The sequence below is a fragment of the Cebus imitator genome, unplaced genomic scaffold, assembly GCF_001604975.1.
Source record: "Cebus imitator isolate Cc_AM_T3 unplaced genomic scaffold, Cebus_imitator-1.0 Scaffold23, whole genome shotgun sequence".
Classification (NCBI taxonomy): Eukaryota; Metazoa; Chordata; class Mammalia; order Primates; family Cebidae; genus Cebus; species Cebus imitator.
The window spans coordinates 10,923,440-10,938,206 of record NW_016107338.1 but is presented as its reverse complement, the minus strand read 5'-3'; the positions used below and the strand labels follow the sequence as shown (position 1 = coordinate 10,938,206).

Below are 14,767 nucleotides of genomic sequence, written 5' to 3'. Positions count from 1 at the left end.
AATATAAATGGGCTAAATGCCCCAATCAAAAGACATAGACTGGCAAATTGGTTAAAATGTCAAAACCCATGAGTGTGCTGTATCTAGGAAACCCATCTCACATGCAAGGTTACACATAGGCTCAAAATAAAGGGATGAAGGAAGATTTACCAAGCAAATGGAGAGCAAAAAAAAGCAGGAGTTGCATTTCTAGTCTCTGATAAAATAGACTTTAAACCAACAAAGATCAAAAGAGACAAAGAAGGGCATTACGTAACAGTAAAAGGATCAATGCAACAAGAAGAGCTAACTATCCTAAATATATACGCACCCAATACAGGAGCACCCAGATACATAAAGCAAGTTCTTAACAACCTACAAAGAGACTTAGACTCCCACACAATAATAGTGGGAGACTTTAACACTCCACTGTCAATATTAGACAGATCAACGAGACAGAAAATTAACAAGGATATCCAGGACCTGAACTCAGATCTTGACCAAGCAAATCTAATACACATCTACAAAACTCCACCGTAAATCCACAGAATATACATTCTTCTCAGCACCACATCACACCTACTCTAAAATTGACCACATAATTGGAAGTAAATCACTCCTCAGCAAATGCAAAAGATCGGAAATCATAACAAATAGTCTATCAGACCACAGTACAATCAAATTAGAACTCAGGATTAAGAAACTAAGAACCACACAACTTCATGGAAATGGAACAACTGGCTCTTGAATGTTGACTGGATAAATGATGAAATGAAGGCATATCTAAAGATGTTCTTCAAAACCAACAAGAACGAAGACACAATGTACCAGAATCTCTGGGACACCTTTAAAGCAGTGTCTAGAGGAAAATTTATAGCAAGAAATGCCCACATGAGAAGCAAGGAAAGATCTAAAATCAACACCCTATCATCAAAATTGAAACAGCTAGAGGAGCAAGATCAAAAAAACTCAAAACGTAGCAGAAGACAAGAAATAACTAATATCAGAGCAGAAATGAAGGACATAGAGCCACACAAAAAAAACCTTAAAAAAATCAATAAATCTAGGAGCTGGTTTTTCAAAAAGATCAAAAGGATAGACAGACCACTACCCAGATTAATAAAAAAGAAAAGAGAGAATAATCAAATAGATGCAATAAAAAACAATAAAGGGGATATCACCGCAGATTCCACAGGAATACAAACCACCATCAGAGATTACTACAAACAACTCTATGCATATAAACCAGTATACCTGGAAGAAATGGATAAATTCTTAGACACTTGCATCCTCCCAAGCCTAAACCAGGAGGAAGTCGAAACCCTGAATAGACCAATAACAAGGGCTGAAGTTGAGGCAGCAATTAATAGCCTACCAACCAAAAAAGGCCCAGGTCCAGATGGGTTCACAGACGAATTCTACCAGACGTACAAAGAGGATCTGGTAGCACTCCTTCAAGCAATCCAAAAAGAGGGAATCCTTCCCAAATCATTTTATGAGAGCAACATCATCCTGATACCAAAACCCGACAGAGACTCAACAAGGAAAGGAAACTTCAGGCCAATATCCATGATGAACGTAGATGCAAAAATCTTCAATAAAATACTGGCAAACCCATTGCAACAGCACATCCAAAAGCTTATCTATCACGTTCAAGGAGGCTTCATCCTGGGGATGCAAGGCTGTTTCAATATACGCAAGTATATAAACGTAATTCACCATATAAACAGAACCAAAGACAAAAACTACCAATGACCTTCTCAATAGATGCAGAGAAGGCCTTTGACAAAATTCAACAGCGCTTTATGATAAAAACCAACAGAATAGGAAAAAATTTTTGCAATCTGCCCATCAGATAAAGGGCTAATATCCAGAATCTACAAAGAACTAAAACAGATTTACAAGAAAACAAACAAACAAACCCTTTCAAGAGTGGGCAAAGGGTATGAACAGACACTTTTCAAAAGAAGATATATATGAGGCCAACAAACATATGAAAAATGCTCATCATCCATCACTGGTCATTAGAGAAATACAAATCAAAACGATTTTGAGATACCATCTCATGCCAGTTAGAATGATGATCATTAAAAAATCTGGAGACAAGAGATGCTGGAGAGGATATGAAGAAATAGGAACACTTTTACACTGTTGGTGGGAGTGTAAATTAGTTCAACCATTGTGGAAGACAGTGTGGCAATTCCTCAAGGACCTAGAAATAGAAATTCCGTTTGACCCAGCAATCCCATTACTGGGTATATATCCAAAGGATTATAAATCATTCTGTTATAAAGACACATGCACACATATGTTCATTGCAGCACTGTTTACAATAGCAAAGACCTGGAACCAACCCAAATGCCCATCGATGATAGAATGGACAGGGAAAATGTGGCACATATACACCATGGAATACTATGCAGCCATAAAAAAAAAAGATGAGTTCGTGTCCTTTGCAGGAACATGGATGAAACTGGAAACCCATCATTCTCAGCAAATTGACACAAGAACAGAAAATCAAACACTGCATGTTCTCACTCATAGGTGGGTGTTTAACAATGAGCATTCCTGGACACAGGTAGGGGAGCACCACACACTGGGGTCTGCTGGGAGTGACTAGGGAGGGACAGCGGGGGGTTTGGAGTTGGGGAGGGATAACATTGGGAGAAATGCCAGGTATAGGTGATGGGGATGGAGGCGGCAAACCACATTGCCATGTATGTACCTATGCAACAATCCTGAATGTTCTTCACATGTACCCCGGAACATAAAGTGCAATTAAAAAAAAAAAAGAAACTCGAAAACCAAGAAAAAAAATTTTGTTTTTCTACATTCTGTTATATTTCTTTCCTGAAACAATGAGCAAAGACCAGCCTAAATGAGGGTGAGTGTGATGCTGAGAATATCTTTGTGTGGGATATAAGAGGAGAAAAGCCATAGCAAGAAAGGAAATATTTAGTACTTGGAAAAACAACTACTACAGATACCATCAGCTAAAATTTTAAAAGTATTAGCCTGTCACAGTGAGTTTTTAAGGACATAAAAATTGCTATAGGATTGTTGGAAGTAAATTTGTTTGCTGTGGGTTTAAAACAATTTCATTATCAGTTAAAAATTACAGTAATATTTTTGTGCATAGTATAACTGCTGTGGTAACTGAAAAAAAAATACAGAAGCCTGCAGTATTTTTATTAGGAGTAAATCTTATTATTAGGAATAAGGCACAGATAAATTCCATCAGTAGTTAAATCCTGCAATAATACCTCTGATGATTTTTACTGCAATAACTGTAAAACCCAAAGATAAGAATTTTAGCACTAGGAAAGATAATAATAATTCAAGACTATGGCTGCATTTCATAGACTAGAATCTCCATTTGTGGAGTTTCTGAAGCAGTGACTAGTTGAAGCAGTGAAAGCTGTTTTGCAGAAAATAATCTCTGTCATTCTCAAAATTGTCATGGCAGAGGAGATTTAAAGTTTTTGGATGCCATTTTCCACTTATTTCTTTGTATTCTATCTTAATTTTAAGCTTGATGATATTTAAAGGAAAATTTGGAATTACTTTAAATGTTGAATCGTCTGTTAGTAAAACATTTTGCAGTCAATAACCTGGGTCAAATGGACAGGACAATTAATGTAACTTGCATTAAACGTGGGACAGAAGGAGATGATAAATCAAGACCTGAGTAAACAGGGAATTAGAAGGGGGCAGACACAGTGAGCAATCTTGGAAGTGGGAGGGTGGGTAGGAGGTATCTGTTGGTTGGTAGGAGAAATGAGACCTTAGGAAAAAGGTAACTTCTAGCATGCCAAAAGATTCCAGCTAATATATGACACAAGGAGTGGTCACAAGGATTGAGGATAAGTGGATTCTTAGTAATTATTATAAAATCCTGAGTCCACCTAAATTATTGCTGTTCCACTCTTGGTATTGATTGAATTAATGGGAGATAAATAACGTTAAATGCACTCTTTAAGACTCTTTAGTCTGTAAGGTAGTGATGTTTGGCACTAAGTATTGCCTAAGTATTCTTGAAGGTCTGTTTGTTCTTTTCTGGCTTGTTTTCTGTTTTACAGAATCATGCTTTAAGAAGCTGGGACTCAGAGAGGTTAAGTAATTTGTGTTAATTTTTTTTGTGTGCACACCTAAAATCTGTTTCTGAAACTCTTTGAGAACAGGGACTGTAACTTTTATGTAATATTGGTAGTATTTAATATGATCAGGCCGGGAGCAGTGGCTCACGCCTGCAATCCCAGCACTTTTGAAGGCTAAGGCAGGCAGATCACTTGACCTCAGGAGTTCAGCCTGGGCAACATGGTGAAACCCTGTCTTTATAAAAAGTACAAAACGTTTGCCTATCAGTCAATAGAGTTGCTCCTTAAAAAAAAAAAATTAGCCAGCCATGGTAGCATGCAGTTGTAGTCCCAGCTACTCGGAAGGTTGGGGTGGGAGTACTTCTTGAGCCTTGGTGGTCGAGGCTGTAGTGAGCCTTGATGAGGGAACAGCACTCCAGCCTGAGTGACAGAGAGAGACCCTGTCTCAAGAAAAATGAAAGATTACTACTCAATTGGTATTCAGTAATTATCAGCAAAGCAGACCAAAAGAGCTGAATATATTCTATATTTAATATTCCCCAATAAATTTAGTTGGCAGGTTATTTTTAAAAATGTTATGGGAGAAGAAGTAGCTGCTGTGTAGGGCCTCTAGAAGACAGCCTATGAACATGAGGTCAGCGGCAGAACAATGTCAAAGGCTGTTCTTAATTCCTTCACTCATTTAGTAAACTATTCTAACCTTGATCTCTTCTTAGCTACCTTGGTGTCTAGAAGGAAAAGAGTTTACATCCAAGACAAATGCTTCCCCTAAAAAGAAGAGCTGTCATAAGAAACTATCAGTCTCTTGAAATGTTCCACAACTTGAGGAAGATTCCCTAGGGATCCCTACTCCTTTATTTATTTTTTTTTAAAGACGCTGTTTAAAACTTATTACTTTTAAGATAATTTCTTTACAACAAGGTTTCTCTCTCTTCCCCCTCTCTCTTTTGAGTAAGGGAAGCATGCTAAAAGAAACCAGAATGACCGCAAAGTTTGAGAACTAACAAAGAACAATAATGAATAGGGTGCAAAAACCTTCTGATCATCATGTGGATTGTTTCTGAGGGCAACTTGGATGAAAATAATTTAGACCATTTCCACAAATAAAATTCCACACACTTAAAGCCTACTTATGATGCAGAATATATTATTATATGAGATCATAATGGCTACAGTTTGTAGTGACTTCGTGAATCACCCAGGAGGGGCATCAGGGAACTCTTAAGAATCAATATGATTATTATGGTTATCTTAACATTTTGAATTGACTAGCAAAATAAGGAATAACTATGCTCTTTTCTGTAAAATGCACATTGTGCTCTTGTATTATTAGCTCACTTTCTTTACTGGAAGTGGAAATTGAATTATACTGGATTCAAGCCTTCCATTTGTCTCCCCATCTCTCTTGATTCTTCAACATCTGTCTCTCCACTTTCTCTTGGTCCCCAATGTCTACAGATGGACCCAATTCTCACCCATCGCTGCCCTCTCTTCCTGTCCCTGAAAGAATCCTACCTAGACCCTAACTTTTCAAGCTACTTTGTCCATGCACCCTGCTTTCCAACCTTAGTAGTAAGATTGAATGATCCTTGTTTCCAGAGCCCATCTGGCTTACTTTCTTTTTATGTTAGCTTGCCTCTTTTTTTCTCTAAACTGTCTGCCCATTGCTTGCTTAGCTTCTACCTCTCTTATCATTCCTTCTCAGTCTCTTTCCCGTTTTGCTCTGCTTATTCCTTAAATGCTAGGATTGCCCTGAAGTTTCATTCTTTGTCCTTTCTCTACACCAGAGGTCTGTGAACCGTCTAAAACTGAAAACAAATTTTCGTGTTTGAGACAGAACACTTTTTCCCCCTTGAGAAAGTATCTGTAGCTTTCATATGCTCAAAAGGGCCCTTGGCTCTTTTAACAAGGTTAAGTGTCCCTTCCCTCACTCTGTCTCCTCCTCTTTGCCTTTGACCACCCTTTTTATAGGCTAGCTGTTCCCATATCCATCTACAAGTCTCACTAGGGGTAAAAGAGGCCGACAGCGAAGAGAAGAAACCAAGATTCAATGAAATGTTGAAGACTCCGAACAAGAAGAAATTGTACTGTACACATTTTGTGTCTAGCTCAGCTGATTCAATCTCGTAGAGGACCAGTTGACTCATTGTTGAGCGGGGAGTCTGGGTGCCTGGCAGGATCATTACTTCAGGTTGTCAGGTAAGATTCCAGGAGGAATTGGTGAAATAAAGGCTGTATGTGCAAGAACCCTAGTTGCCAGAGGCGGAGGAGCGGGCGCGCCCAGTTCCTGGCGGACATGAGAGAAGAACAGAAATCCACAGGCAGCCGCACTGCCCACAGCTGCAGCGAAGCCAGTCTTTAGGTCTGCAATCACCCTTAGGGACTAGAAACCCCGCCCAGCACCGGCGGTGCCTTTGACCGACAGCTACCTTCTGCAATCATCTTCCAGTTCACTATAAACACTCCCCATTCTTCCCGCCTATCGCTTACCTCTCCAAGCCAATCAGAAGAATGGGCGGGATCGTCCTTGGTTCCTTTTTTTTTTTTAAAAAAAAAGGTAGCCTGTGCGTCGCATTCCGGCTGGGGGGAAAAAAACCACCTCCCGAGCCAGGAGAAGGTGGAGCCCCCTGTGATGGGCACGCAGTTCTACCAATGAGGCGCCCCAGCCGCGCTAAGACCCGGTCGCCAAGGTAGGCGGGGCACGCGCGGGGCCCGGCCAATGGCGACGGGGCGGTGGAGGTTGAGCTGCAGTGGGTAGGGTTAGTGTGAGAGGTGCGGCGGGGGAGGTAATGATGGTGGCGGAGGAGGAAGGCGGGGGAGGGGGTGCTGGGCGCTGAGCGGAGGCTCTGGCAGGATTTGGTAGGGTGGGGGACGGTCGCAGGGCGATCCGTCAGGGAGGGGGCGGGCGTGAGGGGCGCCGTCCGCCTGAGGGGCTGCACATCCCGGCTCCCGCGAGCGCCGTGGCTGGCTTGGCTGTTCCATGTGGCTCCGGCGGGGATGGAGGACTCGGTGGCGGCGGCGGCGGCTGCTGCTGCGGCGGCGACGAAGGAGCGGCTCTGAGAAGGGAACGGGGCTAGACTCAGCCCGACAGCGGGATTAGAGGTGTGAGGAGGGGGCGGGAATGGACGAGCGGCGGGGCCGGGGCTCGGGGTCCGGGCTGGGGTCTTCTGGTATCGCCCGGGTGACAGGGACCGCTGACGAGCCACCGCCTGCCTCCGCTGGGGGGCAGGGGTTTGGGCTCCTGGCGTGAGGAGACTGTCCTCTGGCGGACTGTTCCCCTGAGGATGGGGGAGGGAGGCACCGCACCCCGCACCGTCCACTTGCACAGCTGGTCATTGCTTCACGCTCAGGCAGGACTTTCCATTTCCCTCCGGTTGGCAGCGAAGGAGCCTAAGTGGCCTGGAGCCGGGACATTGCCCTCTCTCTGCCTGGAGATTTCCCTCTACTCCTCGTTCCCCATCCATTTCCCCCCTCCGACTGAAAAACAGCTTTCCTCCTGGCTCCCTAATTTAATGCAAGCAAATATTCTCGGACTTGAGGCTATTAATTATCGGCTGAAAAACAAAGTTTAATAAAAAATACTTCACTCCTCCCTTTGACTGGCGGTGGACATTAAATAGCATCCCTAGACTTTCCCGCTCTGCTCGCCCTTCTGTGATGCTAACAGGGGAGGTAGGGCCCGGAGTTACCATCTCTCTGGATTGTTGTTGATGCTGACTACCTGATGTGTCGCTCCACGTCTTCTGTGTGAATTGTAATTTCTTCCTTGGTGTTTTGCATCCTTGATGTTACTGGCTTTTGAGGTCGGTGTTTTGTTTCATTGTTTAAAAGACATGCAGAGAACTGGGATGGTCTTTTGCAGCGTTATTTAACATGGTTGGTCACTTCTCATGATTCTCATATTCTTTCTCTTTTTGTCTTTGTTTTGCTTTTCAGTACTCCAGAATACGCATCATATAGCCCCTGAGGTGGCATGGTGATGTCTCCATGAGGGAACCTCCTCCCATTCATCCTGTCATGTATATCATAGTGTTCTTGACTGGGCCATTCATTTAAGATGGGATTTACCCTGTGAAACCGGGAGAAGACTTATGGACCCCAAGCATCATTTCGAGTTGTAGTTGAGTTTTTAAAAGACATACATGCAAAGCTCCTTTGCTTTGGACCCTCTGCATTATTAAAGCTGCTGTATTGCTAACCCAGAACTGCTCCAGTGTATTCACTGATCATCATGGCTTCAGTTTGGAAGAGACTGCAGCGTGTTGGAAAACATGCATCCAAGTTCCAGTTTGTGGCCTCCTACCAGGAGCTGATGGTTGAGTGTACGAAGAAATGGTAAGATGTACCTGGGGGTAGAGTTTGCTGTGCTGTGGCCGAAGCGTACTGTGTCCTAAACTCTGGGTCTTCTGATAGTAGATTGACCTTTCTGTAATGCACTAGCGTGTAGAAGCTGGGTGGGGTGCAGATAACTCTTAACAAGTACTGTGCTGTGCACTGTTGCTGCTAGTGCCATCCCTGTGGATTTTAATTACTGCGCTTCAGTAGTATGGCTCAGAGGATTGTAACTGTGAGAGCACACTAAATACAGTAGATGTGGTCTTGAGGTTATTCATCATTAGTGTTAAAATAACTTCAATTTTTATAATTTTAAGGAGACAAAGAATGGCTATTGAAATACTGTAAGCATGTATGCATATGTTTTACTATAACAGGTGTATGTTTTAATATAGAAGTCTACATTCTTGTGGGGTGATGGCAATCTATTTTATTCTGTTTTTTTCTTTTTCTCTGCTTAGGATAAAGAATTTTTCATTATTTGATTAATGGAATGCCATCCACAAAACCTTAGAAATTCTTTTGTTAAATGCTTACTCAGGCAACTGTATTTTATTTTAATTGCCTAATGGGATACATTTCTTGGCCAGATTTAAGGAAGCAATTAGTGGTGCTGGTCTGTGATTTGCTTCTTTCCACTTGAGAAGAATAAATATAGGGCTTTCTTTCCATTGCCCTGAATGATAAACAACAAAAATGTTTTATTTAGTGAGAGAAAAAAGTTAATTTTAAACAAATGGTTGTTTGGGTTTTGATTTATTACAGTGATTAAGCAGTAATGGACTATTGCAAAATAAGTCCATTTCTTTGTTCACAGTACTGTAATGCATGTCTGTAATAACCTTTCTTTTTAACATCCTTTTTATTAGATTAAAAAAATAGCTTGCTCTATTCTAGAACTCTTATAGAATATTTGAATATTTATTTGGAACTAGTTTCTGAATGCTTTTCTCTTCAACTTGTTAGGAATGTTATTTTAAAATCAATTTGAGAAATGCATGCACTTATTACCTACTTTATTCCAGGTACTGTGGATTTAGGAACCCTGTCCTCAAGGAGTGTATAGTCCAGTGTAAGGAGTGTCACATGAAAAAATTCACTGTGACAGATGCAATAATATAAATATGTATGACATAAGGATTTTAACCTGTCTCCATCCAGTTGAGTGTCTTTGAGGACAGGTTATTTAACTTCTCTGTGATTCAAGTTTCTGTAGCTATTAAAGGCCATAGTGGTGCTACTTCAAGGGAGGGTAATTGTGAAGATTAAATGAGTTAATACCTGTAAAATGCTTGGAACAGTGCTGGGAACATAGTGCCTAATAAATGTCATTATCAAGTACAGAGGTAGCAGAGGGGAAAACAATCAACTCTTTAAGGGTAGAGGATGAATTCTTGGGGTGGCTTCCTGAGATCTGAGCTGGGTTTTGAAAGATTCGTAGTTGTTGTCCAGGAAGCCAAAGGGAAGAAGTGAAAGACTTTCTACAATAAAGCAACAACCTATGCAGAAGCATGAAGGCTTACCTAGAATGGGATGTGCTGGAAATTCAAGCAGTATAGTTTGATATGAATGGGGTTTAAAGTGTAGGATTGGGGGTGTGCAGTGAGATGAGGTTTGAGAGTCAGGACTGAAAGCATGTGAAGTTGTGTGCTGTTAATAAATGGCTTGGGCATTATTCTGTGGTGATAGGAACATAGTGGAAGGTTTTGTGTAGAAGAGATGTTAGGTTTGCTATGGGAAGATCACCAGGACAACAGCGTAGAGTGAGGATCATAGTAAAAGGGTGACTGGAAGCAGCAATATTAGGGTAGCTGTTTTAATAAACAAGGAGAGACAAAAAGTTAGGACTAGGCAGTGGCAAAAGGAATGGAGAGAACTAACTAGGCAAACACTTAGAACACAAAATGGATAGGATTTGGTGGTCATTTCAATTGGGGATCTGGGAAAGATGGGGATGAGGGAGAAGAAAAGGTCCAGATTGACGTCCAAGCTTTTGTGTTGGAAGTCTGGGTGTACTTAACCAAGTTAGAGAAGGTCCTGATTACAGGTATTTCTTAACTTGGCAGTATACTGGGAACATCAACTTTAAGATGGTTAAATCTTAATCTTTTTCTTAAGGGAAATAGAACATTATCAGGTGATTCCTCAGTTAGAAAATCAGTTTCTTTCTCACAGTTTGCGGCCTTCCTGTAATTTTTTTCCCTTGAGCTTTTAAGTTATTAATTTTTAAATAACAATTTAAGTTGTTGCTAATGTGTCTAAAGGTGAAAGCTACATTGAAAATTTAGCTTGATTACAGTTGGATAAATGGCTTGATTACTTTTAGGGATGGCCATTATGGTGTCCCTCTTAAATCAGGTCTTACGATAGGATCTAGACTTAATACCAGACGCATTTGGATGTTCTTCTAGAAGTATTGGGGGTATTAAGTACCCCCAATTCTTCTTGTATTAAGTCGTGGTTCAAGAACTTACATCTAGAACTTAATATCAGAGTTATTAAGTTTTCTGGTGTTCTAAGCTCTAGTGGTTCTAGAACTTAGATCAGAAACAAAAATGAGAATTTTTCTTTTCATATGAGAAAAGGACAGTATACCATGGAGGTCCTATTCATCATTATTCCTTGATTGCCACATAAAGAGGCTGTAGCAAATTTAGAGATGATGGGGTTTATACCCCCTACTCTTAATTGTTGTCCCTAGGTCATTTAATTAATTATGAATTTTGGTTTAACTGATGTAGCTGTTGGCAAGTGGTAAGACTGGCCTCTGGAGATGAGTTTGAAAGAGTCATGTCATTTCTCTCTTTTTTTTCTGTTTGGTTCTTTTATCATCTGTAGGCTTTTAGATTTCAGAGAGAATTCTTTATGAGTTCTCAAAGGCTATTCAGGTGTTTAAGGAAACTGTAAAAGTTGGCAAGTTGTGGTTATGATGATAATTTAAGTAGATTGCAAATTAAATTCTGGTAAGAGTTCTCTAATATATGACATAAATCATTATATTTGAATACATATTATATTTTGCATGTATGTGTCTCCATTATCTACATATATGAACATATTTTATCTTTATATTTCTTTCATCTAATTCTTAGTTGTGGTAGGGGGACTAAAAATATTAAAAGTGCTATAAACTTTTCCCAAAAAGTCATATATTTATTTCAGTTTCTTATTTTTCTATGTCATATAAGAATTCCTTTTTGTTTTAAAATATAATTTTAATTATAATTTATATTTTAAATAGGCAATACAATCACATGGTTCAAAACTCTAGAGGTACAAAAAGGTGAATATATAACCCTGAACGTAACTCTTCATTTTGTTCATTATTTCACACATCTTTGCCAACCTTGTGACCCCAGGATTTGAAAAGTTAAAAAAAGTAGCCTTTTTTTAGTGTTTAAGTTTGTGACACTGGCCTGTTAGATAAAATATAAATGCTTTAATCTGATGTTCCAGGATATGTGTGACTGATCCCAGCTTAGTTTTCCAGTTAGATATTAGAAGGCTACATGCACTTTGCTAACTTGAATTTATGAAAACTAAATTACATTAAGAATTATTAATTTCAGATTCACTTCTTTGGATGGCTTAAGCAAGCATTTCTCTGTTGATTATGGAGTGATATAGAGATACATGAGCCTTGATGCAAATAACCTACTTTTGAAATAAATTTTACAAACAACAGAAAAAAAGCATTAATTAGAAACAAATTTGGTATGTTTTGTGGGATATAGACTATCATGAGTAAAAGCAGAAGGCAATACAAGGACTCTGACTTTTATTCTGGTATTCTGATGTTTTAGAAAGATCATTCTGGCTGCTGTAGTAAGATCAGACAGTAGGGAAACAATGGCAGAAGCAGGGATACCAGTTAGGAGGTTATTGCAGTAATTCAAACAGCAGAGTAGTAGGTGGTAGGAAATGGTCAGATGTAATGGCTGGGCGTCATGGCTCACGCTTGTAATCCCAGCACTTGGGGGGACCTAAGTCAGGAGTTCGAGACCAGCCTGTCCAATATGGTGATACCCCATTTCTACTAAAAAATACAAAAAATTAGCTGAGTATGGTGGCACATGCCAGTAGTCCCAGCTACTTGGGAGGCTGAAGGAGGAGAATCACTAGAACCCGGGAGGCAGAGGTTACAGTGAGCCAAGGTCGTGCCACTGCACTCCAGCCTGGATGACAGAGTAAGACTATTGTCTCAAAAAAAGAAAAAAAAAAGAAAAGAAACAGTCAGATGTCACACAGACACCCTCAGCACTGCACACAGCACTACCACACTTTATTGAGGTATAATTTACACTTACATACAGTAAAATGCATCCATTTTAAGTGTACACTTCAGTGAGTTTTGACAATTTTTTTTACCCATGCAGCTAGATAATATATTTTTTAAAGGTGTAGTTAACAGGACTTACAGATGGATTAGATATAACGTAAAGTAAGAGACAATCAATAATGACTATAGGTTTTTGGCCTGAGCAACCAGGTGAATGTAATGTTAATTGTAGTGATAGGGGAACACTTGGGAAGGAAAAGGTTTGATGTGAGGGAGAAATCAAGAATTCTGTTTGCTTTTCGTTTGGGACGTCCAGATGGAGATCTTAATTAAGCAGTTAATTATAAGAGTCTCAAACTCAGGGGAGAGAAGTGGCTGAATCGTAAGTAGTATTTAGAACCATGAGGCTATAGGAAATTTCCTATGCGTTAGTACAGATTGAGAAGAGGATTGAGAACTGAGCCTTGAGGCACTTCAGCATATAGAGGTGAGGAAGGAGAGGAGGAGCCAACAAAGGAGACAGAAAACAAGCAGTAGTGAGATAGGAAAATTAGGGTAGCGTGTTTTCTAAGAAACCAAGTGCAAAAAGTATATTAAGGGAGTATTTGGCTGTGTCAAATACTGTTGAGAGGTTAAGCAAGGTGACCATTAGATTTGGCAAGGTAGAAAGAACTAATGAGTTTGAGGACGGTTCAATGGAGTGGTGGAGATGAAGGCTTGATTAAATTGGCTTAGAGGAAAAGAAGTGATTACAGTGAGTATAGATTATTTTCTTGGAGCATTTTGCTACAAAGCAGAGAACTAGGTAATCCCTGAAGAGAGACAAGTGTTCAAAGTGTATTTTTTGCTTGGCAGGTATTGCACCATGTGTAAATGCTGAGGGAAATGATTGGTAGAGAAGGAAAAATTGATGATGTGGTGGAAGAGGAGGTAACCTTAGGAGAAAAGTCTTTGAGTGAAAGAGAGAGAAAAGGAGCCAGAACACAAGTGGAAAGGTTGAACTTAAGTGGAAGCAGGGACCATTCATTGTTATAAGGGAAGGAACGGAGTACATGGGTAGAGAAGCAGATAGCTTGGTAGATTTGGTTGGGAAGGATATGGGCATTCTATTTTCTCAGGGAAATAATATAAGAAATCATCTGCTGGGGGGGGAGTGACAGAATTGTTGAAGAATTGAGGAGATGAGGTAAGAAGTCATCAAAGTGAGAAAGAATTGACTAGGGAAATGTAGGGGTATTGCTGGGTAGTGGTGAAGACCTTAACTTTGTGATTATAAATGTTAAGTGAATGCAACCAGCAAGTTTGCATATTTTAATCCAACTATGTTCAGTACTTGGGTACAGGCATAGAATAAGTAGAGTTGGATTTGACCAGGATTGGATTTTGTCAGGAATGTATAACTGAGGGGAAGAGAGACAGAGAAATTGAGAGCAGATATGCAGGAATGGTTTTAGTGATGAACCATGGAATATAAGCTGAAAAAGAAGATAAGTACGTGAAAGATGGGACAGTCAGTGAAAAAATGAAAAAGATAGTGATTGAGAGATTTTTAAAGTTGAAGAATTGTTGGGGTTGGGAGCTGGAAAGATGGGAGGTGGAAGAGTGTGAGATGCTTGATTCTGGAGGATGTGGTTAATGTTAATGACAAGATACTGGTGGTGTCCTTGGATCACATGTGCATATCTGTTTACAAAAATGAGCATATATTCCAATATATTTTTAATTAATGTGCTATATACATGAAATATGAGTATACTTTAATTTCCTTTAATAAATACATTTAAAATAAATAAATTTAAGTAGAATTTCTTGCTGTATTTGAGTAGTTACTCTTTTGCAGCTTCCAGATATTCCTATCCCTTGTTAGAGACTATAGCTATTAGTATACGACCATGACAATTGGTGGTTGAGAGGAAATGGAGGAAAAGATTTTTGGGTATGAAGAGGGTGGTCAGGGAATTTGGAGGCCAATGTGTGGGCAGATTATCTGTGTGGCTCTTGAAGTTGCCAAGAATAATGGGAGGAGAAACATTTAAGGCAGGGAGTCAGGTGCTAAAGTGTTTTTTTTTTTTTTTTT

General features: G+C 40.0%; 1 protein-coding gene across 7 annotated transcripts in view; it reads left to right on the top strand.

The window, feature by feature from the left end:
- Positions 1-6,777: 6,777 nt before the first annotated feature.
- Positions 6,778-14,767, top strand: part of EHBP1 (EH domain binding protein 1) — a 333,194-nt gene continuing 325,204 nt past the window's right edge. For 3 of the 7 annotated variants that reach the window (XM_037736195.1, XM_037736194.1, XM_017522174.2), the window contains exons 1-2: positions 6,778-6,862; positions 8,013-8,411. In XM_037736195.1, coding sequence (XP_037592123.1) covers positions 8,308-8,411 — 104 coding nt within the window. In that variant the 5' untranslated portion in view covers positions 6,778-6,862; positions 8,013-8,307. Of the gene's footprint in view, positions 7,179-7,443; positions 7,880-8,012; positions 8,412-14,767 lie in introns of those variants that run through there. The other 4 variants (XM_017522179.2, XM_017522171.2, XM_017522177.2 and 1 more) reach the window with 3 other exon arrangements.